The sequence below is a fragment of the Leishmania martiniquensis genome, chromosome 29 (assembly GCF_017916325.1).
Source record: "Leishmania martiniquensis isolate LSCM1 chromosome 29, whole genome shotgun sequence".
Taxonomy (NCBI): Eukaryota; Euglenozoa; class Kinetoplastea; order Trypanosomatida; family Trypanosomatidae; genus Leishmania; species Leishmania martiniquensis.
Genome location: NC_090164.1, coordinates 208,001 through 230,537, shown reverse-complemented (window position 1 = coordinate 230,537; position 22,537 = coordinate 208,001). Strand labels below are relative to the sequence as shown.

The following is a 22,537-nucleotide window of genomic DNA, read 5'->3' as shown; positions in this document are numbered from 1 at the left end:
GCCGTTTATCATTTTTTTAAACTATTTCTCCACTTTTTGTGCTCCATCCCTCACCCCTCTCCCTCCCTCCCACGGTGACGAGCTGTATTAGCCTCAGGAATACGACAATCGAGACACGCCAAGTCAAAGGAGCATCTTCTTGTGTGACGTTTCGCTCTCTCTGTCTCTCCTCCTCTCTCTGTGTACTGCGCACAAACGTGAGGAGCTTTCTCTCGAGCCTTCACAGCCCTCTCAGCTCGTTGTTTCGCCCCCTCTGCCCCCCTTCTCCCCTCGTCTCCTTCACAGACACACGCCCGTTCTTGTGCCTCGTTGTGCGTGCGGATCTGCCCGACCTCCCACTTCCTCAAGGCTTTTACTTCGTCGAACCGTTTTCGGTAGCGTTGAGCAGAGTCAGACGAGAGGACGGCATTTTGTGTGGCCGCACGCTCTGATCCGGCTGGGCTCTCAGATCGGGAAGAAAGGAGAAAATTATACACCGCAGACAAACGACGCGCACAACGCACGCCACCCGCCCATCGAGCGAACGAAACAGCACTGTGGAAACGGATTTGTGTCGGCTCTCTTTGGCGGGCCGCGCTAACTCCCTCTCGTCTCCTCGTCTTCTTTTTTCTCTTCGCGTCTCTCTCTCCTCTGTGTGTGTGTGTGTGTCGCACGCCTCCTCCTGTACGTTGCCGTCGTCTCTTGTCGCATTTGTCTGGCTCTCTAAATCCGGCGTGCTCTTCAACGAGCTTCTTTTTTTTTTTACCCCCCCCTCTCCCTCTCTCTCCTCCGTTTCTCGTCGTTACATTCGCCGTGCGCTGTGTTGAATTTCGTCTCTCCTCTGTCTGGGGCTTTTTTTTGCTTGCCCTTTGTGTTGTGCTCTCTGCGGCTTCGTCTCGAAAGCTGACCGGCGGGTGGTGTTGAACTTCCTCCTCCTCCACCTCTCTCTCTCTTCGCGTCGCGCGTTCCTCGCCACGCCTCTGCCCGCCGCGCCGTTCCTGAAGCCGCCCTGCTGCCCGTTAACGTGATTCTTCTCGCCTGTTTAGACCTACGGCGCTTGCGTCTAGTCGTGCGTCGCTCTTCAACCCTCTCGGCAGCCAGCCTTCCCCCCTCCCCTCCCCTTCTTCTCTCGCCACTCATCAAGAAGGGTTGGAAAAACGTCAGCTCATCGGCTGCTCGCAGTCGTCCGCTTCGACCTGCACGCGACCCGCCGTCTATCGCATTTTCTGTTCAACTATTTCTGTATTGTCATCTCTCTTTTCCAGCTCCGGTAGTTCGGCGCGTGCCCCCCTCTCCCTCCTTCCAACCCTCCCTCGTCTCTTCGGACTTCGGTGCATGTGACATACGCCGATATTAACTCAGTACCCTCCCCCTCCCCCTCTCTTCCCTTTAGCCTTTCGTTTGTTGGTGCACGTTGCGTGTGTCTGTTTGGCGCTCCTGTGTTTGTGTCTCCCTCTTGTCGAGTGTGGATCCCCCTTTTTTCTCTCAACGTTTTTTTTGCCTTTTCCTTGTATTCGCTTCTGTTACACTTTCGTCTCTTCGTCTCGGTCGTCGCCCTCATCGCCCAGCCCGCACGGAGGCGTCACGGACAAGCAACTCGCTTTTTTCCTTTCTTTTTTTTCACACACACTCTCATAAGTCCAACGCACTCATACACAACTGAGTCAACGGAAATATTCGAAGAAAAACATAGCAGAAGGCGAACTGACGAACGGAGCCCTCCCCTCCCCTAAGCACGTAAGCCGTTGAGCTTTATCAAGGAGCCATTCGTTGTTCGTGCAAGCGACGTAGAACGGAAGCCTCTCTCTCTTGCACTCTGTGTATCTCTTTGGCGGGTACCCTTCTTTTTTTTTTCGTCTCCTCTCTCTGGTCCTTTTTTGTGCACTTCACTTTTTTACCTCCTCCTTCCACCCCCCTTTTTCCGCTTCGGGGTGCGTGTGCGCGTAAAGATTTTTTCGCCTCCTCTCTGTCTCTTCAGCCGAGGCGATCACTCATCCTGCGGCTGTCCGGCAGCGGAGATCTCCCGGAGGCGCACGGCCGCGTGTGATCACTGCACCACACCGAAGGTATCCCCTCTCCTTGGATATTTCGCCTTGTCTTCTTCCGTTTCAAAATTTTCGCTCTTTTTTGTGCCATTGTGAAGAGCACGCGCATAAATCTGCCGAGCGTGCATTGCTGCCGACACTCGAAGGGCAGAAGAGGTGTCACATCACCCCTGCCTGCTACGATCACGACGGCGACCATGGCCAAGTTCTGGCGGCAGTACGGCATTCAGCTGTACGGGTTCCTGGTCAAGACCTTCTTGCAGCGATGGCGCATGCCCATCTCTACCGTGGTGGAGATCCTCCTTCCATGCCTCTTCATCGTCCTGCTGTCCGTTGCCTACTGGCTGGCGGGGAACTCGACCGTGCCGGGACAGATGTACGATGGCGGCGTCAACGTGCCGCTGAACATGACCGACTTCGTTTCGTATTTCATGTGTAGGAAGGTGGATTCGAAGCTGAACGTGCCGTGGCACCCGTGCCCGCCTGGGATGAACTCGTCCTTTCTCACGTGCCTGTCGCTCATCGGCAACGGCAATGAAATCTGCATTCAGAACACGTTCTTATCGGTGCTGTCCTACATGCTGTATGGCATGTACTATGGAAGCGGCTCGTACGGCATGAACACGATGGATGGCCACCTCACCCTATCGGCTCTCGTCACTGAGCAGACGGCCAGGGATAACCCGACGTTTTTTGGCCGTGGTGGTAAGTCCAGCCTGTCGCACTACGGCAGTCTGCTGGTGTCGAGCGACGCGGCAGACCTCGCAGAAAAGTTCATGGCTTTTTGCCGCCAGAATAGCGGTATGTGCGGCGAGGTGCTCTACGAGAAGCCCTTTTCCTCCCTGCGGGAGGCCCAGGCATATGCGGCGAAGAACGAGAACACCGTCTGGGCTATCGTCCACCTTCCGAATGCCTCACTCACGGCCGCTGGCGGGACGGATTTCACCATCAGCATGAACTTCACCGCTACTGCGCCGACCGCAAAGGAGATGTCGAGGAGCATCTTCACCCGCGGCCTCGGTGCCAACGACGGCAGCGATGGCTATGTGCTTTACTGGGCTAGCGGCTTTTTGACGCTGCAGACCTTCGTGCATGAGTTCTACCTCAAGTTGGCGCTGGAAACCTTCCGGGTTGTCGGCCCAGCCTCCTACGACATGAACCCCCGAACCGGCGAGGAGGGCATCAGCAAGTACCTCTCGCAGTACGGCTCGACTCTCATCCCGATGCCAACACCGTCGCGCTACGATAACTCGTTCCTGACCAAGTGGGCCTACTACATGCCGCTGCTCGCCGTGATGGCTGTGCTGTATCCGACGTCACGCCTCGTGATGCTAATCGTCAGTGAGAAGCACAACGGCATTCGCGAGGCGATGCTGATTATGGGCTTGCACCCGTCTTGCTTGTTTCTCGGATGGTACGCCTCCACGCTCCTCATGGACTTGGTCTCCTCGCTGCTCGCCGCCATGTTTCTGAAGATCGGTTTCCTCAACAAGGTGGACTACGGCCTGCTCGTGCTGCTGTACTTCTCCTTCATGCAGCAGAACGCGGCCCTCTGCTTCTTCATCAGCTCCATCTTCCGCAACCCGCGCGTGGCGAGCTGGTGCATTGCGTTTGTGCTCTTTGTGTGCGTGTTCCCGTCCTTCTCCTTCCCGGATGGCATGAGTGACCTTCAAAAGATTTTGTGCTGCCTGATTCCATGTATCGGCTACAGCCAGGTCTTTAAGATAATGCTGAACTACGTTTCCTTCGGGTGGCATTTTGGATGGGTGGAGGCGCGCGCCGGCTACTTCAACTACTCCATCGTTATTGGCATGATGTGGGCCTCGTTCGGTGCGCTGATGCTTCTCAGCTTTTACTTGGACCGCGTCTCCTGTGGCGCCGTCGGCCGTCGTGCCCACCCCCTCTTCTTCCTCATGCCGCTGGTGAATCTCTTCCGCAAGCGCAAGGCGCCACTGCTGAAGATGTCGGACATGGGCAGGCCGATTCGCCCCGGCTCTCTGGTCGAACACGTCAGCAGCGACGGCGAGCTGCAAGGCGGGTCATTTGTTGCAACCCCGCTGAAAAAGGAGGACAAGACATCACCGCAAGACAACGGTCGTCTCGTAGAACACTACGACGACGTCGTCGACCCACTCGACCCCACTGTCGCCGCCGTCTTTTACCGCCTACGCAAGATCTACTTTGGCGGCGGCATCCTCGGCTTCTTTTACACGTACTTCACCGGACTTTTTCGCGAAGGTGACCGCATCGTTGCGCTGGATGGCGTGACATTTTCGATGCGCACCGGCGAGGTGAGCGTGCTGCTCGGTCCCAACGGCGCTGGCAAGTCGACAATCATGGGTATGGCGACCGGCATGGTGAGCCCGACGAGCGGCGACGTTTATGTGCGCGGCTACGACGCCCGCACGCACCTCGACGAGTGCCGGCAGAACATTGGGTACTGTCCTCAGCGCGATATCGTATGGTCTCTTCTAACGGTGGAGGAGCACATTACATTCTACGCGCGCATGAAAGGGTCGAACTCATTCAACGTGCAGGAGAAGGTGGAGCACGCGATGGACCTCGTCGGCTTGCAGGAGAAGCGCCACTGCAAGGCGAGGAATCTGTCGACTGGCCAGCGCCGTCGCCTGTGCGTCGCAATCGCCATGGTCGGTGACTCCTCCGTGCTGTTCCTCGACGAGCCAACGGCTGGTATGGACATCCAAGGCCGAAAGATCGTGTACGAAGCCCTGAACCGCACCCGCACCCATCGCAGCGTACTCATCTCCACTCACCTCCTTGACGAGGCCGACCGCATTGCCGACCGTGTCCTCATCTTACACAAGGGGCTGCTGTGCGCGGAGGGCTCGACGATGTACCTCAAGTCGCAAATGGAGGTTGGCTACGTCGTGACATGCCTGCTCGACAGCAGCTTAAGCATCGAGGAGGAAAACAGCGCCGCCGAAGCGCTGGTGAACTTTGTGCGCGCCGAAAGCTACGCGTCCCAGCGGGTTAGCATTGACAGGAACGAAGGGTGTGTGGTGCTGGGGGTGCAGCGGCGCGGGCGCGAGGTGTCCTTCCGTTTCCCAATGACCCTCCTCAGCTCCACCGGTGTATCGCTTCTTTCAGTGATACAGCGCAACAGCGAGCGTCTGCGCCTGCGCAATGTCGCGCTGAACCTGGCGACGCTCGAAGACGTCTTCTTCACCGTCACTTGCACCGCGCCGCTCATGACGAGTGTGACGGACGGCGAGCTTGTCGGCGGGCGAGAGGACGAAATTGACGTGGCATCGAGCAGGGAGACGCCGGTGAGCTCCACTGACCTCTACGAGGCGAAAGATGTGTACTTCTTTGTCTTCTGCCGCCACTTCCGAGCGCTCTTCCTGAAGCGGTTCCACTATGCCCAGCGCGACATCAAGGTGCTTCTTTACCAGGTGGTGCTGCCGATCATCTTCCTGCTGCTGTCGCTGTTCATCAATCTCGTCCGAGACCCGAGCCAGCCCGCGCTGCGGCTTGACATGACCATGTACGATGACTACGCTTCTAACCCATCGCAGGTGATGACGGCGTACTCGAACTTCTCTGACTTCGTACAGAACTTGACCCGCTACCCCATGTTCGTGACAAACGCCTTCCACCTCAGCGAGGGCCTGCCCAACTGGGTGTGGGGCCCATACTACCTCACCGACTTCCGCTCGATGCCGTCCGGGCTGCCCAATGTCTCCTACCGTATGAGTGAGCTCCTCTTGGAGGAAATCATGACGCACAAGTCGCCGCGTCACATTGCCGTGGCCCCGGTGGGGGCGGTGTACCAGAAGGGTGCGCCCAAGACGTGCCCGACGATTCTTCACAACACGACAGACAACCATGCCGCCCCGCAGGGGGTGGATGCGCTCTACCACCTCGCCGCGTCGCAACTCTTCGGCCAAGGTGTGCCGCTGCCGACCGTCGTGAACTCGCCCATGATGCTCGGCGAGTTCGAGAAGGCGCTGGTGACAGCGAACAAGCAGGTCATGATCGGCATCTTCATCATACTGCCGTTCATCTTCATCCCGTCCAACACGATCTCGTACATTGTGGAGGAGAAGGAGTCCGGCGCCCGCCACCTGCAGTGGCTCTCTGGCGCCAGTGTCCTGGCGTACTGGCTGAGCAGCTTTGTGTTTGACTTTGCCTGCTACCTCGTGACGCAGATTTTGGCCTTTATCATCTTTGCCATCTTCAACCGCACGGAGTTCATCGGGAAGGACAGCATCGGTGCCGCCGTTGTGCTATTTCTCTTCTTCGGGCTTTCATCGATCCCGGTCAGCTATTTCTTGAGCTTCTTCTTCCGCTCCAGCTTCGCGGCGCAGTCCGTCGTCTTCTGCATCAACTTCACCTTTGGGTTCCTCTGGGTGACGCTGGAGTCGATGATCGCCGAGCATGCGCTGCGGTTTGCCGAGGTGGTCACCTACATCCTTCGCATCTTCCCAGCCGTGAGCTTCGGCGAGTCCATGTTTGTGCTCTCCGGCACGCAGCTGGCCAACTTGATGTTCCCAAACCGTGCCAAGAGCAGCTTGTTCGGGCTGCTTCATTTCAGCGAGGCGGGCAAGCCCACGGGCGGCATAGGAACAGCCCTCATCTACATGTCTTGCTCTACGGTGGTCTCTACGGTGGCGCTTGTGATTCTCGAGTACCTGCGACTGCAGCGTCTCGACTCTCTCTTCACGCAGTGCTGCACAGAGCCGAATATCGAGGACGAGGAGCAGCACCGCCGCCTCGAGGCGGCCGACTCGTCTGTGGCGAAGGAGGAGGCGCTGGTGTGCTCGTCAAGAACAGGGCCAGATCTGTGCCGCATTGCCGTGCAGCACCTCAACAAGCGGTATCTCGGCGCCAATCACGCCGCTCTTCAAGACGTTTCGTTCAGCGTGAAAGAGGGCGAGGTGATGGGCCTGCTGGGGCTCAACGGCGCCGGCAAGACGACAGCGGTGAGCATCCTCGCAGGTGAGGTGGTCGCGACAGGCGGCGACGCGTTTGTAAATCATTGCCCGGTGCAGTCGATGCAGAGCCGCTCCTTTGTTGGCTACTGCCCACAGTACAACGCGTTGCTGAGCAATCTCAGTGCCAAGGAGCACCTCTGGCTGTATGCCCGCCTGCGCGGCATTAAGGAGAAGTACATCAAGGCAGAAGTAAACATGCTCCTGAAAGAATTTGGGCTGTACCCGTTCTGCAACCAGTCTGCCGCGTCCCTGAGCGGTGGCAACAAGCGCCGCCTGTCCCTCGCCATCGCGCTGGTCGGACACACAACGAGTGTGCTGCTGGACGAGCCAACATCGGGCATGGATGCCGTGGCGCGTGCCCAGACATGCGAGATGGTGCGCCGCCTCACGGCTGACAAATCCGTGGTGCTGACCACACACCGTCTGGACGAGGTTGAGGCGCTGGCCGACCGCGTCGCCTTCGTCGTGAAGGGCAGCCTGCGCTGCATCGGCACACCACAGGAGCTGAAGAATGCATACAACAAGACGGCTGCGTACACGCTGAACGTACTCTTTCCCATTACAGTACAGCTGCAAGGCACGGACGCAGATCTGGTGGAGAGGGTGCGCCACTACGTGCTCGATGCCATCACTGCCACGTCGGGGGCGACTGCGCCGCAGGAGATGCGGTGCGAGGTGGTGGAGGTGCACCCGTGCTCGATGCAGTTGGTGCTGAACAGCGACCTCCCTTCCATCTGCACTGTTGTCTCTCAGATGCAGACGGGGAGCGTGAGCGGCATCCCTGCGACGACGTACATCAGCGTGAGCCAGCCGACACTGGAGGACATTCTTCTACTTAAGTAGTGCGGCAGTGATGCCGAGTCAGCGCTTCTCCAGCCACCCGGTGCTTTTCCATCACTCGTGCCTTTTGTTGCTTTTAAATGCTCGACGTGTGCATGGCGAGCCTCTATCCTCTCTCCATGTGACACCCCCTTTTTCCCCTTTTCGTGTTGCCCGCTAGCATCGCGCTGCCAAGAAGCTGATAGTTGCCCTCCTCTTCAGTGTTACGCCCTTTCATCGTCGCGATCGTGGCCCTCACTCTCCTCCTCCACTACACTGACCTCATGCACTCCCCCTCTTCGTCGTCGTCTTCTGCTTGTTTCGTGGGCCCCTCTTCGCTGATGGCTTGCAGCCCCCCCTCCCCTTCACTCTCCTCTTCCCTGACGCTACACAACAGCGCACACGCACAACACGTACGCAGGCAGAGAGAGAGAGGTCAAGAAAAGCTGCACAAGAAGAAAGAGGAGCACAGAGGAGGGCCGAGAGAGGGACCCTCTCTCTCCCCTGCCGTGTGTGTTGTTGTTGTGTTTGTGTGTGCGTGTCGCTTCTTTTCTCTTCCGTCTTCGATTTTTGTTTGGCGTCTGCCCTGCTGAGTGAGTCCTCACTGCTCCATGCGGATATGCGCGCCGATACGCCCGGGGACTGTACGCAATGATCAGCGCGCACCAGACTTGAGGGGGGAAGGGGAGGGAGGGAGGGGCACATCCGTGGCATCAACAAGGATGGCATATGCGGGGGAATAAAGGAACAGGGTAGGCTCCTCTTGGGAGCTTTTCCTACCCAAGCGCTTATCCGCTGCTGCTGATGCTGCTGCCGTGTCTCGCGCCTGCATCGCCCCTCTTCTTCCTCTTACCTCCCCTCCCCTCCCACACCCCCTCTGCTGTGTGCGTAGTTCTTCCCTATTTCGATTGCATTGTCTGAATGCCTGCGCGCTGCTGTTCGCTTGCGTGGACATATTTGACGTGCATTTCGTTATTATGATTAACTTTTCCTTAGTATTGATATTTACCTTGCTTGTGTGCATGTGTGCCACTTCTGCCAGCTGCATCAGCCGCCACCTACCGTATCCCTCTCCCTCTCAGCCTCTCTGTGTCTATACTGGCACCAACACACTTTTGCTTTTATGGTCTCTCTTTTTCTGCCCTTTCCCTTTTTTTCAGTTCGTCCGGGCTTTTGCGCCTTCGCGACACCGACACACACGCAGGGCTGTACGAAAGGGGGGCGAGGCGAGGCAAAATGCGATGCGGCATAATTATGGGAGGGAATGGAGAGGGGTGTGAGGTAAGTGCGCGTGTGTGTGTGTGTGTCTGGGAGGGGGGATGGTGCTGACGACGAATGGAAGATGCCTTGTATGCTGTGGTGGCACAGACAGGCTCGTCGAGCGAGCAGAGGAGAGAGGGAAGCAGACTCGAGCACGTGGGCGGACATGCATGCGTGTGCGTGTGTTTCACTCTCCTCTTCACCTCCTCTACCCCCTCTCCACGCCTCCTATGTGCTGCCGCTCGTGTTCTCATGCTTTTTGCCCTCGCTGCAGGAGGGAGCACAATAGACAGACAAATACAGTCGTCCATGTGAACTCGCGCACACCCATCACCTTGCAGAGAGGTGCACAGCAGCAGAGTCGCCCCGCTCCACGCTTACACACACACACACACACAATCAGGCTGTGAAGCGACTGTGGTGGTGCGCGGCGCCAGCGCATCTCCTCCCTCGTTTTACCTCTTCTCTTTCGTGTGCTCGCGTCGGTGCAAATTTTCCCTCCTCCCTCCCCCCACTAACCACTCCGAAAAAAAAAGGGAAGCAAATCCAACAACGACCACTTCAACTGACCGAGTCAAGCAAAGACAACCGTAAGACAACACACAACGGACAAAGAAAAGACGAACGCTAACCAAGTCAGTATCGAAAGGGGCGTGTTCCCCCTTTCCCCTCCCACTCGCGCCTTTGGATTGTGCGGCACACCAGTGAAAGGGCCACGCGTGAGCGCAGGCCGGCTCCTTGCTCACCCTGCAGCTCTTTTTCTTCAGCCCCCCTCCCCCACACAAAAAAGGCACCATCGCGTAGTGCGCCCACTGTAGTTCCTCATAGAGGCAAAGACACGCTCTTCTCTCCCTTTTCGGCCCCGCCAACCCTCTCTCTCTCTCCTCCCTTCCTCTGCCCCCCCCTCACTACTGGATTCATTCCTCTTCACAAAAGCTGCACCAGAGAGACAGTCACGCGTAGCACATTCACGCATATCCTGCACATAAACACATATATACTTGTATACATATACATATATATATGTGTAGGTAGACTGACGCCTTTAGGGTATCGCCGCCTCGCTGTGCCCCCCTCCCCCTTCTCTCTCTCTCCTTGGCCGTACCGCATTCTCGCAGACCGACGAAGTAAAAACTGCGTACGCGATAAAGTTCAGCGTGTGGCTCTCAGTGCGTGCCGAAACGCTGCACTCAAGCTTGAGGGAGGAGGCCCCCGCCTCCCGTGAAGGGGTGCCTGAGGGTGCGAACGTCGCCACCCGCACGCCATTCTTTGACTCTCTTGCCCATCGGTGTATGCCTGCCTCGGCGCTCCCTCTCTTCCCTCTTCACTCGAATAACCAGCGTGTAAGCGGACCATCGCAGGGCTTCACACCGCCTAGCTGGGAACCATAATAGCGGCAAGGGGATAACGGTTACACGCCTTGCGCCCGACGATGCCACCGCACTATCGAGTGCCGCACCCCTCGCCCGGTGGGGGGGTGAGCGCCATTCACCCTTACGACAAGCTCGTGATCGGCCTCCCCACCGCCATGGAGGAGTGGCGGAGCGCTTATGGACCAGCCAGAGAGTGGTACAAGCTACCACCCAATCCAGCCATTGCCAACCCGTCAAGCACCACTGACGAGGAGGGCAGCAACGGTCGCGATCCACGAGTGGTACCGCCCTCGCGCCCCGCATGTGGGCATCCCGGCGACGCCGCCGCTCACCCTCCTCCGTCGAACGCGCCAAACGCGAGTGAGCCGCACTCCCGCACCACAAAGCCCAACTCAGCAGCCGGAAGGAATGCCGCCCTCTACTGCGACGCCTGCCAGCGGGAGTTCGCCACGCGCGAGAAGTACGCCGCTCACATGGACACACATATGTACTGCACTGTTGCCGGATGCCGTTTCACCTGCCGCAAGGAGAAACCTTGGCGGATGGAGGAGCACATGGAGCTGCTGCACAATCGCCCTGATGCACCGAACCTGGTGGACACCAGCGCCTACCTCGAGCAGCGCAAGCGCCGCTTTCCTACCCAAGATGCGGTGAAGATGAAGGTAGAGGAGCTCTACTACAAGGCGGCGCGCGGCGTCGTGCTACCCGATGAGCGGCGTCGGTGGATGCGGCAACACGGCATTTTGATTCGCAAGCGACCACGAACTGAAACGTCTCTGATTGTCAGCGGCGAGCTGCCGACTGGGTCACGCTCTCCATCCACAGCGTCGCCTGCGTCTGCATCGTCATCCCAGTCGTCGCGGCGATCGTCGTGCTCGCTGTCTGAGCAGCGCCCGCGGCGCTCTCCCCGAAGCAGTCCGCAAAAACCACCGCCGCTGCTAGCGCAACCTGCAGTGAGCAACGTGGGTGGTGGGCGTCCTCGCTTTATTCAGCCGCCGTCCTTGTCATCCTATCGGGAGCCGGGCCCCACTGCTTCACCACCCAATACCTCTACCAAGCCTTCACAGGGGCCGTCGGCGGGGCCCCCGAGGACTGATCCCGCCAGCCCTCCGGCGACTGCCTTACCTGTGGCGGCATCGTCGTCTCTCTCGCCGGGTTCGTCGGCCGGTGCCCACGCCGCTCCTGCGCGCCCTACGAAGATGATTCCTCTTGGCCCCAACGGCACCCTTACCCCGCGGCAGCGCGTGCAACTTGTGCGCGAACGCTACGCAGCTGCGAAGGATGTCCCGCAGTTTTACGTATGCCACCGCTGCGGTATCAAGGGAGAGCACTGGGTGGCCGACTGCCCGACCAAGGGGGATTGCACGTATGATCGGCATATCGTGTGGGGCGAGGCAAAGCTGGCTGCGGTAGAGAGGGGCACCAAGCCGACCCGAGAGAAGGCTAAAAGTGGCAAGAATGAGTCCGAGCAGCAGAGGCCGCGTGACGCTCCACAGCAAGAGGCGTGCGAGGCCACGACTCGAGGGAACGGCGATGCTGAGCAATATGCAGCTGTGCAAATGAGCCTCGACGTACCGACGCAGCCCTCACCCGGTGAGCCGCGCAAGGGGTCCTCTGCTGAGCGCCAAGGGGAGGCGCACCCGGACGCCACGTGCGCGTCGGAGGCCCCTGAGACAGCAGCGACAGACGTCCCGCACGATCAAAGCGAAGAAGACGCGCCCCCGGTGCCGCAGTCTGCAGCGCCGCCGGCGGATGCGCCAAGGGAGGTGACTCGCATGATGGCCCCCGTCGCGGCAGCAAGGCACGCGCAGCAAAACCGCCGCGACCCCGTCCGTCGTCCGCCTCCACCGCCGACACTGTACGAGCGGCTCACAGAGGAAGCGAGGATGGATGAGCAGGGAGTACTGCTGCAGGCGCTGCGCTTCTTCGTCGCCCGCGATTTCTTTAAAGAACGACCGCACCCTTGAGGGTCTGGGAGAGACTTTGAAGGCTTCTGCTGACGGAGGAAGCCAGCCGAATGCTTGATGGTGCCTTACGTTGACCGCGTATGCCTTGTGCCAGCTGGGCAGTCGCGGCGCAGATGTTCAAAGGTGTAGTGCCGCTTCTCTAACGCGTTGCTTTGATATTCGGGTAATGGCAGCGCGCACGACGGAGTGCGCGGCATGACTCTCCCTCCCCCCTCTCTCTCCAACTTCTCCCCTGACGGCCGAATGCCGCCTGACAGGCTCTCTGATCTCCTGAAGCGCCTCATTCGTTGACTCGTTGAGACTGCGGGGGAAAGGGGCAGTGATGGAATCCCGGGCACAACACGGCCGCTTTTTGATCGTACGGACATAAATAAGTCGAAGCGGTCACCGAGCACACACACACGCAAGCACACACTCATGCACCCAGTGTGTACGGCGAGGTGGGGACTCAAGAAGGATTAAAAGAAAGGAATCAACTGCAGTAACACAGCAGGGTGGGGGTAGAGGGCAGCGTACGCAATGTAATGGCCCATCACTGCTTGCGTGGAGGAAGTCGGCGGTACTGCGACGGAGTCCGTTTTGTGCCGCTGCCGCTGCTCTAGACGGGGTGCGGTTCAGGTGGTGCCGCTAAGGCACTGAGGGCCCCCCTTTTCAGCCTAAGTGTTGCTGCTTGAGGAGGACGATGGCGAGGAGCTGCTGCCCGTTGATGTTTGTCCTGTGCGCATCAGCGTTTGGCATTCCTCTCATGTGTAGCGAGCGGCTTTTACCTCGCTTTGTACAGGGAGGGCCGTCGCCCTCTCACCTTTCTCTGTCTCTCTCCGTATTGCTTCACCCCTCTCCCCCTCCCTTCCCCCTACTCATCCGTCCCCTCCCTCCCCCCACTCACTCGCACACACAACCTCCTTCTCCAAAGAGCAGCAACATAAACTTGCAGCCTTTGCCCGTCTGTGGGCAAGCCTAACCACTCAACTCTTCTTTTGGCTTCATTGTCATCCCCCCAAGGGCTCTCAGGTAGTCTCTCTCTCTTCCTGTCTCTGTCAGTGCCCGCATTGTATTGGCGTGCTGCTGCTGTGTGTGTGTGTGTGTGATGTGTATGTTTGCCTCATCTCCCCTGATCCCCTCCATCTCGCATGTCTAACCCCCTCCCTCGACTTTTGCACTCCTCCTTCCCTCTACTTGTACGTGACCGAGTTCGGCTCTCCCTTCCTCTGTCACCCTCCTCCTCTTCCTTCTCCCGCCTCTTTCATTGTTCGTCGCCCTTTTCGTGCACCCTGTGCTCCTCCAGTGAGCCCTCTCCCCACGTGCACTCTCCTCCTCGTGTCCCTACTGTGTTGCTCTGTTAGACTCCCCCTCCCCCACTCCTACGCAGGCGGAGACGCCCAGCTTTTGCAGCGGTCCAGAGCGCACATTGGTTTGCGTGTGCGTGTGTGCGCGCTCCCACCAGCGGTCTGGAAGACGAGGGCGCTACTCACCTTTAGCGCGGCCCCCTCTCCCTCCCCTTCTCTTTGGCGTCCTTCTCTCATGTCTGCCTCCCCACAGCTCACGCAGGAGCTTTCAGAGGACCTCATTAGCGGCCGATACGAGTGTATCGTCTGCTCCGAGCGGGTCAGCCACCGACAGGAGCTTTGGGCCTGTCGATGCTGCTATGGGGTCTTTCACCTGCCGTGCATCCGCTTCTGGGCGGACAGTCAGCTGAAAGCGCGCGAGCAGCAGCTGCAGTGCACTTCTGGCATTGCCACACAGGGGGAGCTGGACCGCTTCCGCTGTCCTCTTTGCCAGTCCTTCAGCGAACGGGATAGCGTGGCTGTGTACCGGTGCTATTGCGGAAAGACCACTAAGCCGCCGGTGGATGCGATGCTTGTGCCGGGTAGCTGCGGCCAGCCGTGCGAGCGGCGACAGGCAGATCCCTGCTGCCCACACCGCTGCACACTATTGTGCCATCCTGGGCCGTGCCCAACTTGCACGCGTGCTCGCGAGCAGGCATGCTGGTGTGGCAAGCACTCAAAGACGGTAGGGTGCTCGAGCGGCATTCACGGGTATGAGTGCAACGAGACCTGCGAGAAACTGCTAGACTGTGGGCAACACCGCTGCAAGGCGCCGTGCCACGAAGGGCTGTGCTCACTCTGCACGGTGATGGTTACCGAGAAGTGTTACTGCGGGGCCACCGAGCGGACGCGGCGGTGCGGGGCTTCTCCGGGTACTTTTGCAGGTGCTGCGACGTCAGCGACTGCCGATGAAGGTGCAGCTGGTGAGGCGGGCGCGGCTGCCTGCGGCTTTCGCTGCGCACGCCGCTGCGAAAAGAAGCGCGATTGCAACAACCACGAATGCGGCATGCTGTGCCATCCCGGAGCCTGCGAGAAGTGCTACCGCGCTCCAGAGCACCAAAAGCTCTGTCCGTGCGGCAAAACACGCCTGCGAGTGCAGCGAACGTCGTGTCTCGACCCCGTCCCGTCTTGCGGGCTCACTTGCGAGCTGCCACTGCCTTGTGGCCACCTGTGCTGGCAGCCATGCCACGACGAGACGCCGTGCGCGCCGTGCAAGGAGACGGTGAGGATGCCGTGCGCGTGTGGAAGCCGGCAGGTATCCTTCCCCTGCTTCTGCCAGTACCTGCCGGAGTCTGATTGGGAGGCCGCGCGCGTGCAGTGTGGACTGCCAGTAGACTCACTGCCTGAGTCAATGCCTCCCAAGTGCAATCAAGTGTGCCGCCGCATGCTGTCCTGCCACAAGCATCGCTGTGCAAACACGTGCTGCACCGACACGGAGCACACATGCCTGCAGATATGCATGCGCAAGCTCGCGTGTGGTGTGCACCAGTGCGGACGGCTCTGCCACCAAGGTACGTGCCCCCAATGCACCCATGTCTCCTACGAGCGCCTCTACTGCCGATGCCGAAAGTCATGGGTGGAACCGCCGGTGCCGTGCGGGACGCGGCCGCCGCAGTGCAACCATCCGTGCAGTATCCCTCGCCCGTGTGGGCACCCGCCAAACCACCCGTGCCACATTGAGCCCGAGTGCCCCAAGTGTGTTGTGCTGGAAGAGAAGCCGTGCGCATCGCACCAGAAGCCGATGCCGTTCCACATGCCGTGCTACAAGGAGGAGATTTCGTGCGGGCGGAAGTGCGGTAAGAACCTGCCCTGCTGCGGCAAGTTCTGCGATCTCGTGTGCCACATCGGGCCGTGCGAGCACAACTGTACAAAGAGCTTTCCCACGCTGGCGGACGTCCTGCGGCGTGGCAAAGGCGGGGCGACGTGACACGCGTTCCGATTTGTTGATTCGGCTCGGTGCTGGTGATCAGAGGCGCTCTCGTGTACGACCAAAGAGCGTTAATGCGCCGACGCCACCGGAGGTCGCCGCAGCGGGCCAACGAACGAAACGGTACAGAAGAGGAGAAGCAAGCGCTCCTATACAGTGAAGGGGAGGGCGCGCTTCCATCAGGTGAGCTCTGCGCTACCTGTGCCTCCCCCCTTTTTCCTTTGCCCTCATGGATGCCGTGTGCGGAGGAGGAAGTACGTGGGTGACTGAGACGTGGGTGGTGGTGATGTTGGTGGACGGATCCATGCGTCTTTTCGCTACTGTTGTGATGAGCTGCGCTCCTGCACATCTCTGCCAATTCTCATCAAGCGAATGGTTAGATCGCGATGCTGCGATCACACGTGCTTCTCACGAAGGCGCTGTCGCGACGCCAGCATACACGCACATGCGGGCCTACGCACCAGCGCTCTGGAAGGCGCCGTGCTCGTGACCCCCGTTACCTCCTCTCCGCTCTCACCATTTTATTCGGGCCTCTTCGTTCACCAACCGCTTTTTTTTAACCCTCTCTCTCTCTAACCGACCTGCATGTGCTCGCGTGCCCCTCATCCAGCAGTCCATCAGGAAGAGAGGGGCGGGCGACACGTTGCAGCCCCTCCTTCACTTCCGCCTGGTGTGCCTGCGTGCGTGCGTGCGCCCGTAGGGCACTCCGTCGAAATCGTCGAACGTGCGCCTTCCTCTGGTAATATAAGGATAAAGAGGGGCTCGCGTCTGCCACCGTGCAGCTCCGCCCGGGCGCCCTTCTATCTTTCACCGCGTTCGCTCGTCTCGCGTGAGGGTTGCAGCAGTAGCGTGAAGCGGTGAAGGCGAGGTAGAGCGTGACCGTGCGGTGTGCGGCACTCGCCTGCCCCTTTCTAGTGGTACACAGGCGCACATACACCTACACATACCCACTCGGACCAGGGCCTCTCCCCACGTCCGTCATGAACATCGGTGGCTCGGGCAACATCTTTGTGGAGAGGGCGCACCCCGCCTATGCCCACTTCATCGACTTCCTTATTTCCTGCTGCGAGCCGGTCAGCAGAACGCAGCACATTGAGCATTATCGCATGGACAGCTCCTCCTTGTCTGCAGCCACCGCCGAGGGGACGTACTCACTCGCCATGATTGAGCACATTCTCAGGCACTTTCGACTGAACGCGGCTCAGGAGCTGCCTGTCGACCTTGAGCGATGTGCAGCGCTCGAGAGGCTGGCGGTAGCGCTGGACGAGTCGAACGGGAGCGCCAAGGTCGACAACGTTTGGGCGTCGCAGACGGCATCGACGACGACTACAGCGCCGTCGGCGTTTGCCGCTCACGTCGCATTACCGCGCTGCCTCCACGGTGTCGACCTGACAGGCACCCTCTTGGCTTCGCTATATCCCAGAAGCGAGTGTGAGGCTGTATCATCTGCCGCTTTCGTCGCCCAAACGAGCAGCGACGGCGTAAAGACGTGCGTAAAGCTGGAAGAGGCGGCGGGGGAGGAGGGGGGCACCTTTTTGCCCGCAGTCGACCCGGCTACCTCAGCGTCGGAGCCGGTCTCGTCTCGCAGCGTGGCTTCTTCGCACATTGCCAGCAGTACGACTGGCCGCGTCTTGCAGCTCTTCCGGCCCTCGTCGCCGACGCAGGCATGTGCTGCGACAACCCCGCACTTGCCCACAGTCGACCCTCCGCTTAGACAAGGGGCGCCAAGCGCGACACGGCCACTCATCTCCCTTGCTGTTACACGGCCTTCTGACATTCAGCGGCCGCTTCCAGAGTCGCTGCTGCAGATCTTGAAAGAGGAAGAGAACGCCTCTCGTGTGCAAATTGTGTTGCAGCCGCGACTGCGGCGCTTCCATCAGCTCGAAGCGAGGCGCGGCGCCTCCTCCGCCTTCGCCACTTCCGGGGCAGCTGCACCCAACAGGCGAAGCGGCGCCGCCGCCGGGGCTCTCGCCGACAGTGACGACCAACAGCTCTTCTATTTCGTTCTGTCGCGCCAGCGGGCGCACTTGGAGCTCGTGCTGCCGGCCCTGAAGGAGTTTTTGCAGCCCGTGATGGTATGCGGCGCTGAGCGGTGGATCTTATCTGACGTCGATCGGAGCGCGCTAAGGGAAACAAACGGCATCAGCGACGCTGAGCGGCTAGCACGGGACGCGGGGCGACCTACGCTGCTGCGCTTGCTATATGAGCCCCCGCATGCCAGCATCTCGGAGGGGAGGGCGACAGCGGCGCCGACCTCGAGCCGCTTTGTGTACATATGCCAGGTGCGCGACGGGAGGCTACGGGAGGTGAGGGAGCGTCTTTTTTCTCGGTTTGGCATACGTGCCGACTGCTGCTACGACTACATGCAGGACCGCAGCCTCTATGTGCCTAACCTCAACCTCGCAAGCCACGTTCGTCTGCGGCCCTACCAGGTGGCGTCGCTCGAGAGGTTCCGTCGAGGGCAGAAGGCGCACCAAGGCGTCATCGTCCTCCCGTGCGGAGCCGGCAAGACGCTAACTGGCATCGGCGCCGCTGCCACGATGCAGGCAACCACCATTGTGATGTGCATCAACAACATGTCGGTCTTCCAGTGGCAGCGTGAGTTTTTGCGCTGGACAGACCTGGCCGAGGACGAGGTGACGGTTTGTACAGCAAAGGTGAAACAGCGACCAGGCAAGGTGTTCATCACCACCTACAGCATGGTCATCGCAAAACGAGGCAACACCGACGGCGCTGCAGCAGAGGAGTCGCGGGCGATCCTGAACGCCATGAAGGCGCAGCCATGGGGCCTGCTGCTGCTGGACGAGGTTCACACCGCCCTCGCGCACCACTTTCAAGAGGTGCTGAACACAATCAAGTACAAGTGCGTGCTGGGGCTCAGCGCAACGCTGCTGCGTGAGGACGACAAAATCGGTGATCTCCGTCACCTCGTCGGCCCGAAGCTGTACGAGGCTAACTGGCTTGACCTGACGCGCGCCGGATTCTTGGCGAACGTCGAGTGTGCCGAGGTGCAGTGCCCCATGCCGCCCTTGTTCTTGCAAGAGTACCGCAGTATCCAGCGCACCCGTGCATTTATCGGCACACACGCACGCCGCAGCCTCCGTGACGGGCGCATCAGCGGCGCAAAGCGTCGCCGCAGGAGTGTCTTTGAGGACGACGCGGACGCCGGGGAGGACGAGGACAGCTATGGAGAGGACGATGGCGCCCAAGGAGGGGGGCGCAGAGGAAGTCACGCGTGCGGCCACCTCACCTCGCGCTCTCTGCGCCTCGCTTCCTGCAACCCGTACAAACTGTGGTGCACGCAGGCGCTGCTGGCTTTTCACCAGCAGCGCTCTCCGCCCGACAAGGTGATCATCTTCTGCGACGACCTCGCGTGCGTGCGCTTCTTTGCGCACCACCTTCACCTGCCTTTCATGGATCAGCGGACGAGCGAGGCGGAGCGGACAAACCTCTTGGACTACTTTCAGCACTCCAATAATGTGAACGCCATCATCTTGACTCGCGTCGGCGATGTCGCGCTGGACCTGCCTTGTGCGTCTGTCGTGATCCAGGTCTCTGGCCTCGGGGCGTCGCGTCGTCAGGAGGCGCAGCGCCTTGGCCGCATTCTGCGCCCCAAGCCGCCCTCCCTCGACAACACGTGCGCTTACTTCTACACCCTGGTCTCACAGGATACGGCGGACATCAGCACAAGCTACAAGCGACAGAGTTGGCTACGCGATCAGGGCTTTGCCTACCGCATCCTGCACTGCGATCGTGTTCTGAGTGAGTTGGTGCGCGTGGGTGGACAGCTCTGCTGTGTCGGGCCACCTCAGTGGTGGTATCAGATGTCCAACACCGCCGCTGCTACACCGATCTCGAAAACGGCAGCGGCGGTGGAGACTGGAGTGGTGCACTGTGATGGCTTTTACTGGGCTCCGTTTTCGGCTGATGCCTCGGCCCTCATCGAGGCGGCGTTTCAGCAAGGGCGCGCGTCTTGCACGTTGCGTGGCAGCGACTTGGGCAAAGGCACGCTCCGGCCAGGGTCCGAAGAGCTCGGGCGATACCCGCTGCGCAGCTCTGAGTCATGGAAGGTGACCTTCAGCAGCATCGATGCACCGCAGACCTTTGGGACCGTACTCATCGGCGAAGGCCCGTCGTCCTCTCCGCTCCGTGAGCGCCGCGTGCGCCGTGGCTGCCTCGACCGCGGCCATCGGTGCATTTCTGCAACGACCCATCAAGAAAGTCGCTGCATCAGCTTCGCCCGAAGCGCTGTGTTGCGCTCGCGAGATACGCGAGACAGCACCGCCGTGACCGAGATGGAGTAGTCTGCTCCCTGCTGGGGCTTCTACTGCGGTCGTTGTGGCCGTGAGCGTGAGTGGCGCGACTCTCTCTCTGTGCGTTTTTGCCGATGGGAGCCATGCCACGCACAACCCACACCTGTTTGCACGCAGGCACATTTCTATGTGGGAGCGAGTGGGTTCTCATGGAAAAGCAATGACCGCAAGTGGCGTTCGCAGTGCAGAGAAAGGTGCCCCCCTCCTCCCCCGACTTCCTCTAGCCCATTCCTGTCGCCTCTCTCGTCACGCATTGGCTGATGGGCGCGCATCGCGGCGGCAGAAAAAAGAGGGACGACGAAGTCGCCTGAAATCACCGCGCGCCAGTGCCGATACGAGGCAGTGGCCCGACCGTATGCATCGATGGGCTTGGGCGTCTCTCAGCGCTGCCGCTAAAGCGCTACGGCAACACAGCTGCTGCTGCCGCTGCTCAGATGGCGACCTACAGGGCCTTCGGCATACAAGAAGTCACTTCCCTTGTGTGCCTCTCTCAAGCAGCCTTCAGCCGCTCGCTGCTGCGGGCTCTCCGTGCCTTCCAGGCGTAGGGAAGCCCCGGCGTCGCTGCCGCCTATGCCACCTGCACACTTGCTCTTCTCATCCTTTCCGCACCTGCTCTCCAGCCGCTGCCCCATCATACCCCCTCTTACTGCGTCATCGATTGACTGTAAACTGTTGCCTTCTGTTGCTCTACCCGTTCCTCGACAAGCGAATCAATTGTGCTGCAGGAACGGACCCAGTCGAAGCTTAAGGGTAGGGGCCATTGAACTTGCCCGCCTCCCCACATGTGCTCCGCGATCACGTGCCGTTGTCCCTCAACGATAAGCGACGCTACCTTCACACTCGATCACGGGGTGGAAAGCTGCCCGCTATGCCGACCACATCGCCGTCATCTCCGCTGCTGCCGGCCCTTCGACCCGCTTCCGGTACAACGACGGCCTCCGCGGATGCGACCACCGTTTCAAGCAGCCAGGAGATGCGCGTGAATATTGAATTCGACGAAGACTGGCACCGGTTGCCCAGCGACATCGTTTTCTTCCAAGACCTTTTGCTCTCCTTGGAAGCGAAGCGGCACGGCGGAGCTGCTGCCTCCTTCTCTCCCGCCGCCGCGAGTGGCGGCCCTTTCTACACCTCTGCCGTGCAGCGAGACAAGGACCTCGAGGAGCGTGACATTGCGGCTCTGCGTGTTCGCGAGCGACAGCTCGCTATCATCGAGAGGCGGCGCCTTCGATCGCGGCGCAGGTGCGATGCCGTCGATGAGGCCTTCCACAATGCGCTGAAACGGCGATGGCAGGCGATGCAGCACCTCGCCGCGGATCCGCCAGCTGAGCGCTTGGTGGGGCAAGGTATGACGCAGTACGTGCCAGCGGCGCTGCTGCCGGATGACGTAGTGGACGGGCGCGGACGCCGACAACCGGGCCCCCTTCCTCTCGTGCCTCAGTCAGCGGTGGAGTTGCGGATGCAGAACCTATCCCCGGCACCGGCAATCACTGGCGAAGGCCCTGCTTCGGCTGTGGGGGCCAAAGCCCTCACGGGCTGCCCGTCTGGCATGGCTGCGGAGCAGGAGGCTATCGTCTTCTTGACTCAGCTTGACCCCGGTGGAGGACCCGCAGCGAAGGCCGAGGCGGTGGCCCGTAGCCACGAACGGACCCCGTCTTGCGCAGTGCTCTCACAGGCGACAGCGTTGGCCGGCGGCAACGATAAGAGGGCGGGGGAATGGGTGCCATCACCTCCAACGCTCGAGCACACCGCCTCCACTACTCTCACCGAGGCGTCGGGGAGAGCGTACGCGGATGAGCAGGGCGACAGCGCCGATGACCAGGCGGTTGGGATGCGGCCTAAGACAGTGACGGAGGCGAATAAAGCGCGTTGGCACGAAATGGGCTATCGCGTCGTTGTGGTCGGGAGGGAGGGGCGAGGCGGCGGCGCCGGCACGCAGGAGGCCGAAATGGTCCGTCGCGCAGTCCGGTCTGCTTCAACCTCGTCGAAAGAGGGGGTGTCGCCGTGGACAGCTGAGCGGTGCCCTGCAGTTTTCTCAGGTTCCATGCGGCGCCAGCGCCCAAGCGACCGGCGGACGACGCATACAAGCCGCTCAGGGTGGGATTGGATGCAGCTAGCGCCGTTGCCTCCGATGTGTCTCGTGCAGCGGCGTCTCCCGGAGGAAGACATGACAATCACAGAGCTGCGGGAGCGGCATGAGCGGCGCATCCTCGTCGCATCCGCCGCCTCCTCTGTGCCACGTGGGCGGAAGAGCCGTCGTGGTGGCTCATGGGGGATGATTAGAAAGTCCGCGCCCCACTAGAGCGCGAAGGGCTCGTTCTGGTGATCGCCGATCTGCAGGTGCGTGCGCGTTCCCCCCCCGCCCCTCTTCGCCCTTGGCCCTTCACTTTCCCCTCCTATCGCCTTGCTTTGGCCTCGTTGTTTGGACGAGGCGGCGCACATGTACAGGACCCGCAGACAGAGACGGTCAACTGAGAAGGTGGCGCCGTCCCCTTATGCTCTTGCAGGGACCGGGCGCACGACAGGTGCCCCTTCGTGTGGCCGCCTGCCTCTTTGGCGTGTTCGCGGTTATGCCAA

The 22,537-nt window shown here is 60.3% G+C and overlaps 5 protein-coding genes across 5 annotated transcripts; all 5 read left to right on the top strand.

Annotated features, from left to right (window-relative positions):
- Window positions 1–2,221: 2,221 nt before the first annotated feature.
- On the top strand, window positions 2,222–7,822 carry LSCM1_04349 (uncharacterized protein; the record flags this gene model as incomplete). Its single annotated transcript, XM_067321858.1, has 1 exon — window positions 2,222–7,822. One exon carries the CDS (start codon window positions 2,222–2,224, stop codon window positions 7,820–7,822), a length of 5,601 nt encoding a protein of 1,866 aa, XP_067176953.1.
- A 2,668-nt stretch (window positions 7,823–10,490) lies between these two features.
- LSCM1_04348 (uncharacterized protein) lies at window positions 10,491–12,398 on the top strand (the record flags this gene model as incomplete). The annotated part of the gene is made up of 1 exon (XM_067321857.1): window positions 10,491–12,398. The coding sequence occupies one exon, from the start codon at window positions 10,491–10,493 to the stop codon at window positions 12,396–12,398; it is 1,908 nt and encodes a 635-aa protein (XP_067176952.1).
- A 1,521-nt stretch (window positions 12,399–13,919) lies between these two features.
- On the top strand, window positions 13,920–15,650 carry LSCM1_04347 (uncharacterized protein; the record flags this gene model as incomplete). Its single annotated transcript, XM_067321856.1, has 1 exon — window positions 13,920–15,650. One exon carries the CDS (start codon window positions 13,920–13,922, stop codon window positions 15,648–15,650), a length of 1,731 nt encoding a protein of 576 aa, XP_067176951.1.
- Window positions 15,651–16,630: 980 nt separating this feature from the next.
- On the top strand, window positions 16,631–19,954 carry LSCM1_04346 (uncharacterized protein; the record flags this gene model as incomplete). The annotated part of the gene is made up of 1 exon (XM_067321855.1): window positions 16,631–19,954. One exon carries the CDS (start codon window positions 16,631–16,633, stop codon window positions 19,952–19,954), a length of 3,324 nt encoding a protein of 1,107 aa, XP_067176950.1.
- An 877-nt stretch (window positions 19,955–20,831) lies between these two features.
- LSCM1_04345 (uncharacterized protein) lies at window positions 20,832–22,262 on the top strand (the record flags this gene model as incomplete). The annotated part of the gene is made up of 1 exon (XM_067321854.1): window positions 20,832–22,262. The coding sequence occupies one exon, from the start codon at window positions 20,832–20,834 to the stop codon at window positions 22,260–22,262; it is 1,431 nt and encodes a 476-aa protein (XP_067176949.1).
- Window positions 22,263–22,537: the final 275 nt, after the last annotated feature.